This window comes from Panthera pardus, unplaced genomic scaffold, assembly GCF_024362965.1.
Source record: "Panthera pardus isolate Hobbes unplaced genomic scaffold, ASM2436296v1 HiC_scaffold_13, whole genome shotgun sequence".
NCBI classification, from domain to species: domain Eukaryota; kingdom Metazoa; phylum Chordata; class Mammalia; order Carnivora; family Felidae; genus Panthera; species Panthera pardus.
Genome location: NW_026526688.1, coordinates 113,113,179 through 113,133,605, shown reverse-complemented (window position 1 = coordinate 113,133,605; position 20,427 = coordinate 113,113,179). Strand labels below are relative to the sequence as shown.

Genomic DNA, 20,427 nt, shown 5'->3' with positions numbered 1-20,427 from the left:
ATACACACACACATACACACACACACACACGCCACTGAATCCATGACTATCAACTGTCGATGAGGATTTTCCATCTTCTGTGATTGGAGGTAGTTTTTAATTATTGAATTACATTTTTGTTTTCTGATAGAGCCTAATTTTGCTAAAAGAAATGGATCTTCAGATCTGGCTTGATGCCCGTAACTTGGGAAACTAATGTAGAATAAAATATATTCTTAAACCAAGATAATGGCCTTCATTACAAACAAACATGCTGCACTGAGGTGATGTGGGAGAGCTGCAGGAGACATTCTCACCAGAGCCTGGGTCCTGCTACTCAGTGGTGGATTGAAGCATTTTGCCTAAAAAATCTAGGTACTGGGTTTTGTTTACTTTGTTTTGGAGATCACAAATGCAAAAACTATAATTTATAATGTTATATAAATAAGCTGCAGTATTTTCTAGCACCCCTAAAACATTGAATTGTTTTAAACGTTAAGTGTATCTTCACAGTATAGTAGCAATTACATTCATAGGAAAAGGATTTAATAGGCATTTCCTTGCAAATCTGGAGATGGGCAACTACTGAAATTTTCTTGACATGTGCTTGATTTTCATATTCCTTGGAATGTGTTACTTTGCTGAAACCATTTTCAAAGCCTAGGTCGATTGATCCCCTGTAAAATACACTTGAAGGTTAAGTAACTACAGATCTCAGCTAATCCTATCTAATCTGCTGTTACTAAATGGCTGTTTGCATTCCTGGCACACCAGTTTCTGAAGTTTAGGATTTGGTTTTTACTTTCTGTTCAAATAACCTCTACAAGGAGCGATGCGTCTTTCAGCATGCCTGTGCATTGTGCTCATTAGCTTTTTGGAGGGAGTGAGCTGTTCATGTCCTTCACAGTGCACCTGCGATTATCATGGCAGAAATGACGGCACAGGATCAAGGTATGCTCCTCTCCTTGCTATTAAGTGTTCTAATGATTTTTTTGGAAAAGGACTCCAACTAGGCAGCCTTATTTTGAAAGCAAATTGTTGACCAGGTATCAGAGGACAGAAGGTTTAATTTACCTAAGCTTTAGCTTAATTGTGTTAATACCAGTTGCTCACTCCATTGTTTTCATTTTGAGCAATTCAGCTCTTAAAACCCTCTCAAATTATCTGAGACTCTCAAACACATTCTGTGTAACCAAAATCTTCACTGCACTCATATTCACAACATGTCCCTTTTAGGTCAAACCACTGAAATGTGTGCGGCCAGCTCAGCTTGTTTACAGAAGGCATGAGAGGGAGGGCCAATCTAGGAGGTACCAGAGCATTTGCTTCCCTGATTTCCCATTTCTTTTTCATGCCTTTTGGATAGACCTTAAAAAGTAGGAAGGAAGATCACAAGAGTGAATTTAGAGATGTTCATAGTTAGAATTTTTCATTTTAAGGTACTGGAGTTTACAAAGAAAAGTTGGAAAGATACAAATCAGCCTTGTCTATTGCAGACACTGGGGGGCCTCACTGAAGTTAATCTCTGGGCTGCTTTAACATCTACCTGTGGAGTGAGAATACTTACATACTAGTAATGTAGTGAGTCCTTTGAGATAGAAGTTAAATGCAAAACAGAACTGTTGTTAGCTAAACTTGGTAGAACTTGATTTTGGTGGGGGGGACGTGGGGGGGGAGGATATTTAATAACAACCAGATTATTTTGTGGCTTGGTTGAAGTGAACAGTGAGCCTCTCATTGAAAATAGTTAAAAGAATCGCCCAATTTATGTCTTAAAACTATTTTTTTAATTTTTATTTTTTAATGTTTATTTTTGAGAGAGAGAGAGAGAGAGAGACAGATTACGAGAAGGGGAGGGGCAGAGAGAGAGAGAGAGGGAGACACAGAATCCCACGCAGGCTCCAGGCTCTGAGCTGTCAGCACAGAGCCTGATGCAGGCCTCAAACCCATGAACCTTGAGATCATGACCTGAGCCAAAGTCAGACGAGACGCTTAACCAGCTGAGCAACCCAGGCCACTATATCTTACAACTTTAAACAAATAAACAATAACAAGTAAAATATATTTTTGAGTAATTTGATTTGTTATTGTTTGAACTTTACTTAACCAACTCTTTGTATCTTTTTGGGATATTCACTAAGTAGGTTAAGACAAGGAAAGAATGTAACAAATTAAAGACCTACTTGGCAAAAGATATGAAGCAGTTAATGACTGGGGGCTCCGTAATTGTGAGAAAACAGCCACAGAAATGTTTATTTTTTTCCCCATGATAACCCCATTATTGATTTTATAAAAACCATAGCACATTATGCCTGGCAAGGACTCTAGAAATAATCTAGTTTGACTGCTGTCCTTTTATAAACAAAGAAACACAACCATACAGAGATTAAATGACTTGTCCAAGGTCACAACACTGAGTTGATACAGTGACTGGTTGATAAAGATGCTACGTCTTTCAGCTTCCTATCCAGGCTTTTTTTCCATTACGCTGGGATGCTAACTTACCATTCTGGTATAAAATAGCACTGAAAGTTGTAATCTGGAATAGAGATGAAGAAAAAGAGGTGTTCCTAGAGAATTCCAATGATTCCATAGTCTTCTAAAGTTACAGAAAGGAGATGATATTGTCAGCGCACTCCAGCTTTCTGCTACCTACTTCCCTTTTCATTATACACTGGCTTTTAAAATTCACTGTTTTGGGGCGCCTGGGTGGCGCAGTCGGTTAAGCGTCCGACTTCAGCCAGGTCACGATCTTGCGGTCCGTGAGTTCGAGCCCCGCGTCAGGCTCTGGGCTGATGGCTCGGAGCCTGGAGCCTGTTTCCGATTCTGTGTCTCCCTCTCTCTCTGCCCCTCCCCTGTTCATGCTCTGTCTCTCTCTGTCCCAAAAATGAATAAAAAAAGTTGAAAAAAAAAATTAAAAACAAAAAAAATTCACTGATTTAATGTCCTGTTTTTACCAAATGGCTGTTTCATTGTTATTATGTACTACAAGTATAATAGACTGTAATTTAGACTATGCTTTGCAAAATTTTTAGTGTTCATTTTTCAGCAATCCAGTGGGAGTGAGTATGAATGAGGGATAAATAAGTCTTTTTTCAGGTTAAAATGAATCTAAATTCTCTGATTCTTCATACTTTATATCCACAGAGGGGACAGGCTTGTTTTTCTATGCCTGTTTTACAAATGCCATTAAACAAGATCACAATGTGACTTACTCAAGGTCACTTAAGTTAGTGAGTGGTAAAAGAAATAAACTTGCAGTTTCTGGTTTATTCCTTAGGCTGAAAGGAACTCACCGGTCACATTAAAATAGAGTTCAACTTTAAGCATCTAGTGTGAACACTTGGCTTTTTTTTCTTTCTCCTTCCTTTCTTCCTTTTTAAAATTAAGTTATTTAAAAGGGATCAATTTATAACGTTAACAGGGGATTTTAAAAATATGGGTCATTTCCTAAAGTGGTTAAAAGTGTGTATTTTAGAGTTGGACAGATGTGGGTTTAATAGGTGGCTGTGTAACCCACTGGCCATATGACCTTCAGCAGTTATCGCACATTGGTGGGCCTCAGTTATTTTATCTGTAAAAATAGATTAATGATAAAAAAATGGCAAACACCCATTATTATGTGCCAGGAAGGTATAAAAGTTTACACCTATTTAAATTAATCATCCTAACAGTGCCATGTGGGAAAATGAAGTTGAGGGACTGACGTGGCTTTTCATGTCCACAAAGGAAGTGGCAGAGCTTAGATCTCAACCAAGATCAGCCTGACTCTAGAGCCGGTGCCTTTACCTATTACCCAGTATCTACCTTATAGGGCTGTTGATAAATTAGGTGGATGTGATGTGTGTTGTACAGGTCTGACACATAAAGAGTTCCATCAATAGTAGGTTGAAACACATGAAATTGCTGATATTTGATCATTTTTATCCTACTAAAATGGCCATTTCATATGATTCAACCTAAAAGAAGATGATGATGATGATGATGAATTATGAATAGCTCAGCCAGGCTGAACAGGTATTTTGTGAAAACGAGTAGGAAATGAAAAACTGATGCATGTTTCAAGTATTATTTTTTCACGTGGGTCTTGGAAAGCAGGTTTCCTTCCACTGCTTTTGTGACACTAGGTCGGTGCTATGTAATGACCTGGATATGAATGAGGTCCCTATGAACTTCCCTGTGGAAACTGTGAAGCTACGTATAGAGAAGACTGTCATCCGCAGAATCCCCGCAGAGGCCTTCTACTACCTGGTGGAGCTCCAGTACCTCTGGGTGACTTACAATTCCGTGGCCAGCCTTGAGGCCAGCAGCTTTTACAACCTAAAGCAGCTGCATGAGTTGCGCTTGGATGGAAATTCTCTGGACGCTTTCCCTTGGGCATCTCTGCTGGACATGCCCCAGCTGAGGACCCTGGATTTGCACAACAACAGAATAACCAGTGTGCCTAACGAGGTGGTCAGGTACCTGAAGAACCTTGTCTACTTGGATTTATCAAGCAACAGGCTAACCACACTACCACCAGATTTCCTGGAGAGCTGGTCCCACTTACTTACAACATCGTCAAGAAGCCTGGACCTTTCACCACAAAGAATTATTCTTGGTAAGCTCAGAAGCCTCTGGGCTTCTTGGGTCCAGATTATTTGCTTTGCGTGCCTTCAGCTGTTCAGCCTTTTCACATTTATTGAATTTGGCTTTTTACTCTATACTTGAGTTTTTGATGGAATGGCACTTTATTGGTTGACTTAGGGTCAATTGACTTGTTTACCCTGTGTAACGTGTAATGGCTCTCTATGAGTGCTGGAGGGAGGGTGGCAGGCAGTATGTGTGTTGGAGGAGTGAGGAGAGTTAGTTTCATAAACTGAGAGACTGATGGTGCTGTCAGAGATACTGGGGCTGAGTGACAAAACCTACCAACCTGCCCTGTTTCTGTGAACATATCAATGCTCCATGCTCTGCCACAGTCAACCTGCTCTCTTCTCTTTTCAGCCCTTCATCAGGCTCTTCAGGAGTAGAAGAGGGGCACTGGCATCTTTCTGAGGTGGTAGTGGTTTAATTAATTAGGGAGAACAGCTTCCAAATTTTCTTAATCTAAAAAGAAATGATGAAGGCACCAGTTATTGGGGTCTCCTAGTGGATTTGGTCTTAGTTTAACTGTGATATGTTTTGTAGACTTTGATCTTGACTTTGTTCAGGTTCTATGGGTATTTGTCTTGGGTTCTTAAAGTGTAAACTCCTTTCAGTAAGTCTATCTCTTCCTTTTTTTGTATCTTCCCACAGTGCTTTGCACGGCGCTCTACACATGGCAAATGCCCGGTAAATGTGGTTGCCAGATTGAAATCAGGGAACTGAGACCCTTCTCCAGGGGTATCTGTGGGCAGTGAGGTCTTTCATACTTTTGTGTGTGACACAAGCCTGAGGCTCTGATCAAGTTGATTTCCTAAATTCTTGTTCACCCAGTAAGCCTAGGTCATTAGTTCACCAGTTATGTCCATCAGGGCTGCAGGAGAGGCTGTATTTCTCAGGATGAAAGAACTGGGTCTTTGGTCAGGGAAATGACTTATAAGCCTTTTGGCGTGAGAGGCAACTCGATGCTAAATTTGTGCCAGGAATTCCTATTGACCAATATCACATGCTCAAATATTTGCCAAAGCAAATTATAAATAAAGATAACTGAGATTTTTTTTTTTGATAAAAAGGAAAAATGCTGTGGCAGCATTTAAATGATTTTAGCATTGCTTTTGTTGAAATGTAAATACATTTTGGTGCTTATGAGACTAAAAATATGAGTGATAAAAACCAGACACGAAGAGGAAAAGTCATGTAATTTTTTATTATATGGCTATTTTTTGTTTACCTACTGTTTATCTAATATTTCAAACATTTCTATTAGAGAATAAAAGGAATATTATAGGATGGATTGGGGAAAAATATTAGTTTAATTTAACAATAGTTGTGGAGTCCTTCTTATTATGTACACCATGACAGGCACCGTGTAAACCTGTACAGCAGTATTTATTTACTCTACTTTAGCCACTAATTTAGTCCTTATGAGTAACACTAATAGCTAGAAATTGTCTTAAACATTGAGATTCTATTTCTCTACACATTTTTCTAAGTTTCTTTGAAAGTGACTCTTGGTTCTAATAGAATTACCAAATGGAGCTCTATAGTAGAAAATAAAATCAAATTAATAAATTCTTATTAATAGCTCTCTAATGACTAGTCACTAATATTGCTAATATCATTATGAAGAATTGATTTATGGGACATTAATATTGTTCCCTTGTGAGTTAAATCTGGATAAAAGTTTAGGGATCAAACTGAAAAGGGTTATGAAATCTCACAGTCCTAAGAGATAAGCATCTTTATCTATGCTTCAGGGTTCAGATTGTTCAAAAGCAGATTCTTTAAAAAGGTGACATGAAAATACTTTTGGTATAACATTAAACTGAGAAATCAGGGTATGTAATTATACATATTCATGATCATAACTATTTTAAAATGTGCAAAGAGGAACGCCTGGGTGGCTCAGTAGGTTGAGTGTCTGACTCTTGAGTCTGACTCAGGTCATGATCCCAGGGTTGTGTTGTGGGATTCAGCCCTGAATTGGGCCCTGCATTGAGTGTGGAGTCTGCTTAGGACTCTCTCTCTCAATCTCTCCCTCTGTCCCTCTCCCCTGCTTGCAATGCTGTCTCTAAAATACAATACAATACAATACAATACAATACAATACAATACAATACAATACAATACAATACAAATAAATAAAATGTGCAAAGAAAAAAATTTAAAAATACACTAGCTGGTTAATTGTCCTCTTTGGGTGGTGGGACATCTTTTCAGTATTCTATATTTTCAAAATGTTCTGCTTTGGTCATGCATTGCTTTTATAATAGTGATGATAATAATGATAATAAATAACAAAAGATATTTTGAAACATGCCCAACCATATGTGGCCGCTGATCTTAGCAAAATCATAGCCTGCTATGTAACAAAAGGGGAAAGAAATGCTCTCCTCTAATAAGAAGATTGGCTCGGGGCACCTGGGTGGCTCAGTCAGTTAAGCATTTGACTTTGGCTCAGGTCACGATCTCATGGTTCGTGGGCTTGAGCCCCGCGTCGGGCTCTGTGCTGACAGACAGCTCAGAGCCTGGAGCCTGCTTCAGATTCTGTGTCTCCCTCTGTCTCTGCCCCTCCTCCGCTCACGCTCTCTGTCTCTCAAAAATGAATAAATGTTAAAAAAAATTAGAAAAAAAAAAAAAAAGACTGACTCATGTGTGTGAATCACACACAGAAAACTCGGGTTTTTCATCTGGAAAATGGAGATAGGAGGACTCACTCCCTCTTTTCTGACTCATAAGACTGTAATGAGAATATTATATTTTATGTGACAGTTCTTTAGAATATGAGGTGGACAGTCTCTGAGGTTATAATTTTAGATCAACAATAATCCACAACAGCTGTGACTGAGATAGATGTGTCTTATAAAGAAAGACTCCTCTATTTTGGCTTTTTCTGTTATTTTAACTATATTGGAGTCTTCTAATTTCGTCATTAAAATATGGTGGTGAGAACCAGTTCTAGCTTTTCTAGAACTCAGGTTTTAACTGTGGCAATTATATCTTTCCAAGTACCCTCTAGAATTTACTTTTCTATTATTATGGTGGAACACATTCTACTTTTATTTAATTGTTATTGTACCGTGTTCATTATTGTTAGCAGACAGCGGTTCTGTTTGTAACCATAATAGTAATAGGTAATATTGATGGAGTGCTTACTCAAGGCCAAGTCTCGTTCTTATATTTTACATATATAACTTCTTCCAGTCTCACGTTAACCCTGTATTAAGTATCATTTCATCCCCATTTTACAGAAGAATTGAGACACAAGTTAAGCCACAAGCCCAAATTTACTCATCATACTCATGGAGCTGGGGTGTGAATACAGGCTGTTTGGCTCCAGAACCCATGTGCTTCCACACTCTTTTGTAATGTATTGTATGTAATAATACTAGAGTTAGTTTCCTCACGTATGCATTACTATCTCTTTAAATCATATATTTATTTAATATAAAAAAATTAGGGAGAGGCTTTTCCATGACTCTTCTTTCTACATGAGTAAAAATATCAGCTTAATCAAATTATCCTCTAATGTATCATAAAAACATAAACAAGTGTCTTGCAAGTAAACATTTAAGTGAACTGTCAAACTAGATTGGAGTTTTGATTTGCAATACAGATAAATTTCCATGGTCTCTTTCTCCAGAATAGACAAATATTTACACAGGCAGACTCTGTGAGGCTCCACACTCTTTGTCTTGGAGGAAAAAGCTTGCAGTAGGAGAGGATATAAAATGCTTTTCTGGGTGCTTTTTACTGGCACCCAAATTTGCTCAATTGCAAACATAAGCTCTTCTCCAGATTAGAATTAAGTTTGCCTGAAGGGCAGCGGCCACATGAGTATTCCCACAAAATTTTCTAAAATGGCATTAATTTAATTCAACAAACACCTGTCAGTCCCTGTTGCTATGCTTGTTCTTTGCTAGGCACCAAGGAGACAAATCCACGCAGTTAAGGCTGATTCCGTGCTAGGTGCTCTTCTAAGGACTCCCTGGCAGTATCTCAGCCTTCAGGACAATACCATAAAGTGGGTCTGTACTACCACCTTTTTACAGCTGGTGGAGAGGCAGTCAAGCTTCAAGTTCAGTTTATCTCCAGAGATATCATTCTTTTGTTTTTCAAACGTTTTCTAAATGGAGGAGTTGAAGTATAACTTACATACCATGGATCTTAAGTACACAACTTAGAAAATGATGATAAATGCCATACCTCCACAGAACCCACACCCTCACCAAGATATGGAATAATTTTATCACACTGGAAAAGTTCCCCTTTGTCTTTTTTCAGTCAATCTCCTCCATTCCAAGCAACCACTATTTTTTTTTCTTTTTAAAAAATTTTTAATGTTTATTCTCGAAGGAGAGAGATACAGAGCGTGAGCAGGGAGAAGCAGAGACAGAGGGAGACACAGAAGCCGAAGCAGGCTCCAGGCTCCGAGCTGTCAGCACAGAGCCCCATGTGGGGCTTGAACCCACAAACCATGAGATCATGACCTGAGCCGAAGTCGGACGCTTAACTGACTGAGCCAACCAGGCACCCCTTCCACTATTTTTATTTCTATCACAGTAGGTTAATTTTGTTTGCCCTAGAATTTTATGTAAATGGAATCATCTAAAATACACTCTTGTGCCTGGCTTCTTTCATTTAGCATTATTGTTCTTGAGATTCATCCATGTCGCTGCATGTACGGATAGTTCCTTTTGCTGAGTCATACTCAATTTTATGAATGTATGAATTATTTATCCTTTCTCCTGTTTTTGGACACATGGGCTCTTACCAGTTTTTAGCGATTATGAATTAAGCTGCTGTTATCATTTTTATGCAAAGGTTTTTGTGGCACCTATTTTCTATTTCTCTTGGATAAATTCCCAGGATTGAAATTGCTAGGTCCTAAGATGGCTATACAACTCCTTAAGAAACTGCCAATTTTCCAGAGGTTGTACCATTTTACACCCCCACTAGCACTATGTAACAGTCTACTTGCTCCATATCCTCACCAACACTTGATGTTATCAGTCTTTTTCATTTCAGTCATTTCCTAGGGGTGGGTGGTCAGGGAGTGATTTCGCATTGTGATTTTAATTTGCATTTCCCTGATGACTAATGGCATTGACCATGTTTTCATTGGGCCATTGGTCATTGCTATATTCCTTTATGCCAATATACAATTTTTAAAAGTCATTTTCTTTTTAGTATTGAATACAAGCCTTTTGTCAATTATGTGTATTATTAATATTGTCTCCAAGTCTGTAGTTTGTTTATTCATTTTCTTCATGGTGTCTTTGGTAAGAAACTTTTAAATTTTAGTGACGTCTGATTTACCAGCTTTTTCTTTTATAGTTAGTGCCTTTTGTGTCTCATCTAAGAAATATTTGTCTTCCTACAAGTCACAGAAATATTCTGTTTTCCTTATAGTTTTAACTATTATGTTCAGTCTCTGGCTTTATATTCTTGGCTCTTATGCTTATGACTGTGGTGCATCTCAAATAGTCTTTGAGTGTAGCATGAGGTAGGGGTTGAGGTTTTTTCCAAACAGATGTCCAGTTGTTCCAGCACCCATTTGTTGAAAAGACTTTACTTTCCCCCTTGAATTGTTAGACACTACTGCCATTACAAAACAGACTAAGGCATGGTCTTTGCTTTCAAGAGCTTATAGAATAACTTTGTTACAAGAATTTATTGCTGACTTTTCACACACACACAAAATAGCACAATTAATTCAACTACTGTGATGCATGGAAAACATTATCCTTTTAGAAAAGGAATAAGGCAAAGTTGGCTTGCCCCATCCAAGAATAGTTACATAAACTAAATTAATTAATGCAAATTACTGTGACTGTGGTGGGTGTGTTGCCTTGAAGGAATGCAGTGCAAATAACAGTTTAACTTCAGGGAGTTCTTGTACCTTTGTCCCCCAAAGGAAAAAAACAAAAAACAAAAACCACAAAACACCTGATGAATGTGTTCAGCACTCAGGTCATTATTATTATTCAGGCTCTAAAAGTTGTGCCTTTGACCTTGGATGTTTCAAATCTAGAATAAACATTATGTTTTTGAGGAATTTAAAATATTTTCCTGTTTTATGTAACTTTTAGACATAAGTTTTAGACATAAAAGTAGGATTAATTTTTAAGAGAATTTTGTTTCACCATTAACACATTTTTAGGACAGTTTCAAAGCATGAGTAGACCCGTTAATGTTACAGCTCTTGGATGGTTCCCCATGTAGACATTTGTGCTCCGGACATCGCTGCTTTGACATGTGTTTATAGATAACAGCACTATAGCTGCCACCCGGTGGCCCTAAATATTTTTAGGTGATGAAATGAGTTATGGTGGAAGGGGTAGTAGATTAGGAGGCTAAAACATCTGGGATTTAGTCAGGACTCTAAGCTACTTACAGAATCAAGGCAGTAATCTCTTTGTGCTTTAGCATCCTCTGATGTGAGACTTGAAGAATCACACTAGCTTCCTGAGGTCAATATAAGACATACAGTGCTTGGGAATGAGATTTAAAATCAGGATACTGAGGTTCAAATCCTGACTATATTCAGTTGTGTAACGACAGGAAGACCCTTAACCTCTCTGAGTGCTGGCTTTTTCCTCTTTAAAATGATGATGATAAAAAAAAAAATGATGATGATACTAATATTATCTACCTCATGCTATTGTCAGGCTTGAGGTAGACAAATCCTTCAGCATACTTAGCACTGCTGGAAGACAATTTTCCATGGTCTCTCACAATTCTGCCTGTCTAGTGAGCAGGGGCAGTCATTGCCTTTTGTTCTGAACTATCTTTTTAAGGATGTTTATGTAGAGAACTGCTTTGGAAGGTAAAGATGTATCTCCCTCCAGAGCAAAGGGTAGGCATGTTTACTGCCCAGTATAAGGGAGATAATAACGTCTTCCTCCAGATCTCCTTCATCTCTGACCAGAAGTCTTATGTCTTCTGCCAACTGGTCACCCTAAAGTTGGATAAAACTCAGACCCTTTACAATTCTTGACAAGTACAATATTTGTCATACAGGAAACAATAACTGTCAACTTGTTTTGTTATTCTTTTATAAAGCAAAAATTTAGCATAACAAGTGTTTTGAGAGCAAAAAGTATTATCCACATGTTAACTGTTGCATGACAGAATGAATTTGATGTTTGCTGGCAAGTTGGATATTAGAGAACTGGTCATAGATTCACAGGACTAAATGTAAGAGGAAGAAGTTCAAGATAATTCATCCATGGAAGAAGTGAAATTTCTAAGAAGATAAAAAAACTAAATTTTTATAAATTCTGGCAGAAAAATATGAACCACTCATGAAGTGCTATTCTAATAAAAATAGACATAAAGAGACATAAATAGAATTTATGAAGTTAAATCTTCTAACATGGTTAGAATGTTTAAAAATTATGATTGTCTTTTCTCCTTATGAATCAATGTTATAATCCACTCCATTAGTAAAAAGCCACAACCATAAATCTTTTTGAGATAAATCTCTTTCAGCTTTGCGCTTTATTTACATGGGACATCACCCTTAATATCATTAGAGAGATTTTTGTCTGACCAGAGGCTCTGAAGCACTACCTGAGATCCTTCTAGGATATTAGCAAATAATTATATACTTTCACTGTCCCTGGATTTGATTTTTGCTCTGAAGCCCTTTCTTAATTTGAGAACTTTGGAGAGGCTGGGTTTAAGAAGCAATTTTATTACTCAACCCAGCAAGTTTTGGCTCCTTTATATTTAGCAGTTCTTCCTTTAGCTGTTGTCTGCCCTTCACATTTTACTACGAGCAGCAAGGAGTACCGGGCAGCAGTTTCAACACTCCGTGTGGAAGGAAATATCAATGGCTGGAACATTCATTTCCTTGAATGTGTTTTCTCCTTTCCATGTTAACCACAGGTGGCAGTGTTTCTAAACTTTCTGCCACTCCATAAAAGGGTCTCCTTTCTTTGGGTTTCCAATAGTTACATTTTCCTCACTTGCCTTTAAAGCTCTCATGGACACTCTTCTTGAAGGCCAAAGCATGTCTGCTAACAGTTCTGAAAGCTGAGGCAGTCCTCCAACTGGAGGCTGTCAGCTAACTCTATTCCTTGCTGCTGCTTCTCTCTTGAAGGGGGATTTGGGTAGGGCACCTGTACGGCCCCCATGCATGGCACTCATGGCAAGCTCTGTTCCAGCCTCTCCCAGTCTCCAGTCTTATCTCCTGACATCTCCTGCATCTCACTCTACATGCTACACAGAACTTGTCCTCCAAAGGTCTTCACATCACGCAAACCCAAGACACAGTGCGGGCAGAGTTAGGTGTCTCTCTACACCCTCCAATACCTACGGTAACAGAAGTACTTTCATAACATGCTAGAAATATCTCTATTAGTGTATTTATAGTATTCTGTGGTACTTGGATTACAATCTTGGCTCAGATGCTGATTAGCTATGTGGCCTTGGTCAAATCATTTGATTTCTCTATATCTCAGCTTCTTCATTTTTGAAATGAGGACACTAATACTCTTCTTCATAGGATTTTTGGGATTAAATAATAGAGGTACGTCCTTAGAACAGAGACCTGTACAGAGTAAATGCTCAGTAAATGTTGGCTACAATCATTAATGGTCGGAAATGACAGGCTATGTTCATTCAGGTAGCCAGATTGTAGGGCAAAACTGACAGAGAGGTGACTCCCCTTTCATCTCTCAAAGCACTTCTGTTTTTAGGGAGACAGCGCAAATGCTTGCTTGCCCAATTGACTATGATGTAAACTGAAGTCATCTGTTGATAACCTTTATCAATCTTTTCCTCCCTTCTGGTTTAGGTCTGCAGGACAACCCTTGGTTCTGTGACTGTCACATTTCTAAAATGATCGAGTTGTCAAAAGTTGCTGACCCTGCTGTAGTGCTTCTTGATCCACTGATGATATGTAGTGAACCTGAGAGCCTGACAGGGATTTTATTTCAGCGGGCTGAGTTGGAACAGTGTTTGAAGCCATCAGTGATGACGTCGGCCACCCAGATCACATCTGCTCTGGGGAGTAATGTTCTGCTGCGGTGTGATGCTACTGGCCAGCCTACTCCACAGCTCACGTGGACCAGATCTGACAGCTCACCAGTTAATTATACAGGTATTTTCTTAATTTAGGCCTATAAAACAAGAAGTTTGCAAAGGTCTGAATTGAAACTCATGGTTTTGTGTGATTTGAAATTGGCTAGTTAATTCTAATAAAATACACCAAAATTATTGGGTGAAAGGACTTTGAAAAGTTCATTTTATTCGTTAATCTTTTCCTCAGTTTATCTGACTAGATACGTAGATGAAATTAGATAATCTGATTTTTAGACAGAAACATGATCCAATGGATGGATGACTGCAAATAAGGCCTTTGTCTTGCTGCATCATCTTGGGATATGGCTCACTTTCAAATGTATATCTATTACAGTTTTCTTTAAAAAAAGATTTTAATATAGGTTTCCCATTTTTGAATGAGTATTCAAATCATTATTTAAATTACATGCAAACCTTATTATGAAACAAAAAGTATATAATTTTTAGAAAAATTGGTTACATAGACTTTTCAGATCCTACTCTGACCAACTCAGTGCTTTGGCTTTAGTTTCAATAGTGATATTCTGATTAATTAGAGTGATATATTTTAAAAACTCACTGAAGCTAAATGTAAATCAAGATAGATATAAAGAAACCTGATGGAATAAAAAATAGCTAAGGCCTAATATTCTTACAAATAGACAGTAAAAGGCCCACAGCTTAAGGTAGCAAGCTAAATTCTGGGATCCTAGGATAGTGCTCAGTACATTATTATTCTTCATAAACATTCAGAAACCAAGACAGAATGGTAATATGTTAGATTTTAGTCTTTAGGAAAGTAAAATTCCAATTTTGCAAAAACTGTATATTATTCTGCAAATAATAGAATTTATGGTTTACTAATTTATTTAGATTAACTATAAAATGAAAGATTGAGAATACTAATTTTGACTCCTCTATGCCAGAAAGTTATCTGCTATGCCAGCCGGCTATGTAGATAGATAGCATTTTATTACAATGAAAAAATATCTTGGGAAATATTTAAGTAAGATCTTATAATAACCATTTCATAGTGAGTTAAAATTGGAAAGGATCTTTGAGACCACTTTGTCTTCTCTTATTTTAAAAATATAGTAACAGAGGCTTAAAGACACCAATTGACTTGTCTGAAATCAAACACTAATTCATGGACTAACATTTACTAAAACCAAGTCTCCCAATTCATAGCCCCCCATGTCTTTTTAAAATACCATTCCCCATATAGACCTCATGGAACCCAGCATATCAAAGACCTCCATGTAGACAATTTACAGAACTTATCACCTGCCATCAGAGATTTGCAGTGTGCCATTTTCCTCTTGGTTTATGTGAAAGGGATACATGTAGAACCAGATAGGTTGGCATGTTGCTTGAGTTTTTCCTCACAGAGTATATATATTTTTTCTTACAGTAATTCAGGAATCTCCAGGAGAAGGAGTCAGATGGTCCATAATAAGTTTGACAGGCATTTCTTACAAGGATGCTGGGGATTACAAATGTAAGGCCAAAAATTTGGCTGGGATGTCAGAAGCTGTGGTTACTGTGACAGTGGTTGGTGTTGTCACAACCACGGTATTATCAGACACCTCTGAAAGAACTGGAGATCACCTTGAGCAAAGAGCCCAGCCAGGATCTAGATCTACATCCATACCTGGTTCACTGTCATCTCCTTGGTCCTCTAACTCATCTTCTTCCCCTGCTTCTTCCATTTTTCTTTCTACTTCTACTTCCTCTCCTCCCTCCACTGCTTTCTCCTCCTCATCTCCTTTCCTCTCCTCCATTGCATCTTCAATCACAACTCTAAGCACCAGAATTTCAACAAAGCCCACCATGGCCAGCCAGCAGTCATTCCAGCTCCGCCCAGATGGGAAAAGAAATGTAAAGGCGGAGATAGGTGGAAGTAAGTTTCCTTCAGCTAGTGCAAGTAAAAATGAAGAGTTGGCGTCATTGGATCAAGCAATGCCAATGGAGACAAATACCACAATAGAAAATCTCAGAGTAGTCAGTGAGACTGAAGAGAGTGTGACATTGATGTGGAACACTGTCAACACTACACGTAAGTCCGAGGTGACTGTGTTGTATTCCAAGTATGGCGAGAAGGACCTGCTGCTGCTGAATGCAGATTCCAGCAAGGACCAAGTAACCATAGATGGCTTGGAGCCTGGCAGGCAGTACATAGCATGCGTCTGTCCAAAGGGAGTGCCTCCCCAGAAGGACCAATGTATCACTTTTTCTGTTGACAGAGTCGAAGAAGAAGGTGATTCTCAAGTGTCTTTCCTTATCGTGGTGAGCGGTACTGCCTGTGTTGTTGTCTTGCCATTGATATTTTTCCTGTTGTACAAAGTTTGTAAACTGCAATGTGGGTCAGAATCCTTCTGGGAAGATGATTTGGCAAAAGAGACTTATATTCAATTTGAGACCCTGTCCCCCAGGTCTCAAAGTATAGGGGAACTTTGGACGCGAAGGCACAGAGATGATTCTGAAAAATTGCTGCTTTGTTCTAGGTCAAGTGTGGAATCTCAGGTGACCTTTAAAAGTGAAGGTTTGAGACCAGAGTATTATTGCTAAGGTTTTACAACTCAGGCACATGTGAAGTCCATAAAATTTCTTCCGCACAATTAAGGATCTGAGGATGTGGTTGACCCTCTGTTTGGATGACTTTTGGACAGAGTTTCACATCCTCTATGAAACTCACAAATGGAGTGCTTTTAATTGTGCTTAAAAAAAAAATACCATGCGAAGGGCACTTGGCTGGCTGTCAATAGGGCATGTAACTCCTGATCTCAGGGTTGTAAGTTTGAGCCCCATGTTGGGTGTAGAGATTACGTAAAAACTACCATGTGACTTCCGAACTAAAAAGACAAATAGTCTGGGTTTTTGTTATGTGGAAGATGTCCATAGAAATAATGTTTAGGGTACTGCTTAATAAGTTAATAGTATGTTTTAGGATAGTGCTTAGTTCTTAAAAATAAATTCAGGTGAGAATAGTTGTCAAAAAGTAAAGTCTGAATTTTAAAAAGATAGTTTTCCAAGAAGTAAAGATTAGCATAACCAGGTAAGCCTTGATGTTCATTCATGCTTGAAGTGCTTTATGGCATTTGCTGTGGCTATTTACTGCCATTGCCTACTAGGCGAGAGTGGGAAAGTATAGAATTTTGCATTCATTAAGGTTAAATGCAACCCATTGGAGAGGGAGGGTGCTAGCTCTTGGTACCATTATGCATTACAATACTGTACGGTTGTATTAATATTGCAAGAAAAAACTTCCCTTATCCTTAGAAACATAGGTATTAGGAAAAATAAGTTTAAAAGGAGGATTGTGAACATAGTAAGTCCATTGCTAAAAATAGTAACCATTGCATTCTAATGCATTTGCTAACAGACTGTATGAATCTTTTTAAAAACATAAGTGCTCATTTTGAAACAATCTCCTTAATAGTTTGATATTCACTCTTCTCTTCCCCTCCCTCTTCTCTTTCTCTCCCTCTCCCTTTCTTCCTTCATTTCTTTTTTTCCCCCTTCTGCTTTGTCAGAAGATATTCAGGTAGTCAAAGGACCACAGCTAAGTTGTTTGTCCTTTGCCAGGTTATATTTTGTTTTGTTTTGGTTTTTAAATATAATTTACTGTCAAGTTAGCTAATACACAGTGTATACAGTGTGCTCTTGGTTTGGGGGGTAGATTCCCATGATTCATCGCTTACATACAACACCCAGTGCTCATCCCAGCAAGTGCCCTCCTCAATGCCCATCACCCATTGCCATGTTATATTTTGATTTCCTGGATAAAGGGAAGAACTCTGAAAATTCTTTTTAGATCTGAAAAGGATGTTTTAGGATCTTGAAGAACAGCTTCAATGGATTAATTTGGTCAGATTTTCTAGGTCAAAAACATCACGGAAATTGAATTGGAGGGGGGCATATAAATAGATAGGAAAGGGGCGTCACACATAACATTTATGTTTTTTTTTTAAAAGAAGTTTATCACCACCTTTACTAAAGATTATATTCCCTTTACATCAGAGATTTTGGAGTACAGAACAGATTTATAAAGGTGTGTCAGGAGTTCTGAAATACCCTGAGAAGCAAGTTCTAAGAAAATCCTGTATTTTTCATAAGGAACAGACAGGCTTTAATGTAACACATTGTGAAAATTATAATACAGGCACCTGGATAATGAAAAATCATTCATTCCAAATGGCTCTTAATTAAAAAGGAAAAATATTTCTAGTTTAGGAATATTCTGCATATTATGAGGAGACCAGCATGGATGGATGGCCTGTCCAGAGCTCCCAAATGTCCCCTTCTTGTATAATTTCCTTTCTTTTCCTTCTCCTTCCTTTCCAGCCCATTCTTCTTTGGTGCTTTCATCACTGAGTGCATTGTCTAATCATCTAACAGTTTAAAATTTAGTATGAATTGTTAAGATTTGTTAGAAAGATACCTTTTACAGGCAATTTTGTGTTTCACTTCAAGTTGTTGGCTCAACTTATTTTGAATTAATAGATTGCAAAAACTTGCATTTCTTTACTCTAAAGACCTCATGGAGTTCACTGCCATATTTAAAGGGTTCATATAAACAGACTGCCAAAATACCACTACATTAGAAATGATGACTACAGGAGAATGTTACAGATTACTGAGCCAAATGGCACCCAGACTTTACAAAGGTATGTTATTTGTCAAGAAAGGAAACTTGGGACACCCTGATGAGGTAAATTACTGACTTCCCTCGTGGTCAAAATCAAGTGATGAGGTGCCTGAGTGGCTTAGTTGGTTAGGTGTCCAGCTTAGGCTCAGGTCATGATCTCATGGTTTGTCAGTTTGAGCCCGTGTTGGGCTCTCTGTTGTCAGCGTGGAGCCTGCTTCAGATCCTGTGCCTCCCTCTTTCTCTGTCTCTCTCCTATTCGTACTCTCTCAAAAATAAATATTAAAAAAAAAAAAAAAAGTGAGGCCTGCACTTATTTTGACTAATGAGGAAAAGATATTTGCTGGTGTGGAGAAGAGAAAGCACCTCTGTCATCTTCAAGTTGGACTTGGTACATGAAGTAAGTCCTAAGTAATCCTAATAGCGAAAGGACTAAAATTGTAAATAATCTACTTTCTAAAAATACATACATTTGAGTGTAGTCAAAGTTATCCTGATAATATCACTGCTCTTATGTTCTTACAAGTATGTTTTCTTCCTTCCTTCTTTCTTTTCTTTTTTTTTTTTTTTTTTTAGAGAGAGAGAGAGAGAGAAAGAGAAAGAGAGAGAGAGAGCAAGCAGGGGAGGGACAAAGGGAGAGGAAGAGAGCAGGCTCCAAGCTCAGTGTGCAGCCTGATGTGGGGGTGGATCCCATGACCCTGAGATCATGACCTCAGCTGACATCAAGAGTCGGACTCTTAATCAACTGAGCCACCCAGGTGCCCCACAAGTATACTTTCCTGAGTGGGAGAAAAAGGTTGACATGGCAAGCAGCATGGAATGCTATATAATCAGCAGCCTGTTTATCAATGTTACCTTAAGAACTGTGGAGAGTGATCATAACTGATACATAACCAATACACATGACAATTAAATATGATTACAATGTTTTACTTTCAGATAAGATATATTTGAGGTTTGTAAAACTTGGGTAACTGGTGAGGGTGTGTCACATGTAAGACTATAAAAAATGATATGCTAGGACATAAAACATGTTGAGAACTCCAAGCTAATGTTTATTATGGCCAGAAAAGAAAATCCTGGACTTCGGAGTCAGACAAGTGCCCCGGACTTTGGGAAACTTACAAAAAGTTCAAAGAAAAAAAATTTTGGCCCACAGACTTGAGTTTCAAAAAGGGAATATGGCTAACAAAGGGAGAATTTAAAAACCCAAAAACTTTTAGCTGAATAATTATGAAATAATTCAAATAAAACAGGAGACAGCTCAGGAAAGCTAAACGGCTGTCTACTAATCTAAAAGTTTAAATCATATATATATATATATGAAGAAGGAAGAGTAATCAAGGATGAAGGTAGAGATGTAGTAAATCTATTATGAAAGTGTCATAAATAAAGGCCCCCAGTAAACTGAGGATCAAAAATATGGTTGACTCGGGGCACCTGGGTGGCTCGTCGGTTAAGCGTCAGACTTCGGATCAGGTCATGATCTCACAGTTCGTGAGTTCGAGCCCCGTGTTGGGATCTGTGCTGACAGCTCAGAGCCTGGAGCCTGCTTCGAATTCTGTGTCTCCCTCTCTGCCCCTCCCTCACTCACACTCTGTCTCTTGCTCTCAAAATATAAATAAAACATGTAAAAAAAAAAATATATATATATATGGTTGACTAGAAGAAACTGTAAGGCGTTTTTTGTTGTTAAAAAGAAAAAGGAAATAATAAGTGTACTGTTTAGAGATGATAAGAGAAAGTATATCAGAGAAGTAGCAGAATCATTCAACTCCTATTTTTTCTTCTCCTTTCTAAATGGGTTTTAAAACTGAATATGGAGAAGAAACTGAGAAGTGAAAATTTTAGCCCAGGATAGATAAGGGGTTATGAGGCCAGATATATTACTAGGGTGGTAAAAGAATTTTCAGCCATCATCTCAAAGCTACTGTTCAGTAGCCTTTGAAAAGTCATGGCAAATAGGAGAGATAGCACAAGACCACAAGTGACTAACTTTCATGTTTACTTTTGAAGAGGAGAATAGGGTGGGTTCTGGAAATTACAGGCAACTTGATTCATGTTTGCAGAATTGACAACAGATTGTTAAAAGGCTTGTTTTTGAGCATTCA

General features: G+C 38.2%; 1 protein-coding gene and 1 long non-coding RNA gene across 2 annotated transcripts in view; one reads left to right on the top strand and one right to left on the bottom strand.

The window, feature by feature from the left end:
• LOC109248149 (uncharacterized) overlaps positions 1–20,427 on the bottom strand; it is a 60,631-nt gene that overhangs the window by 17,106 nt on the left and 23,098 nt on the right. The gene's annotated exons all lie outside the window — the stretch shown is intronic.
• Positions 11–19,635, top strand: LRIT3 (leucine rich repeat, Ig-like and transmembrane domains 3). Its single transcript, XM_019417515.2, has 4 exons — positions 11–930; positions 4,107–4,579; positions 13,406–13,711; positions 15,083–19,635. Exons 1-4 carry the CDS (start codon positions 812–814, stop codon positions 16,237–16,239), a joined length of 2,055 nt encoding a protein of 684 aa, XP_019273060.2. The 5' UTR covers positions 11–811; the 3' UTR covers positions 16,240–19,635.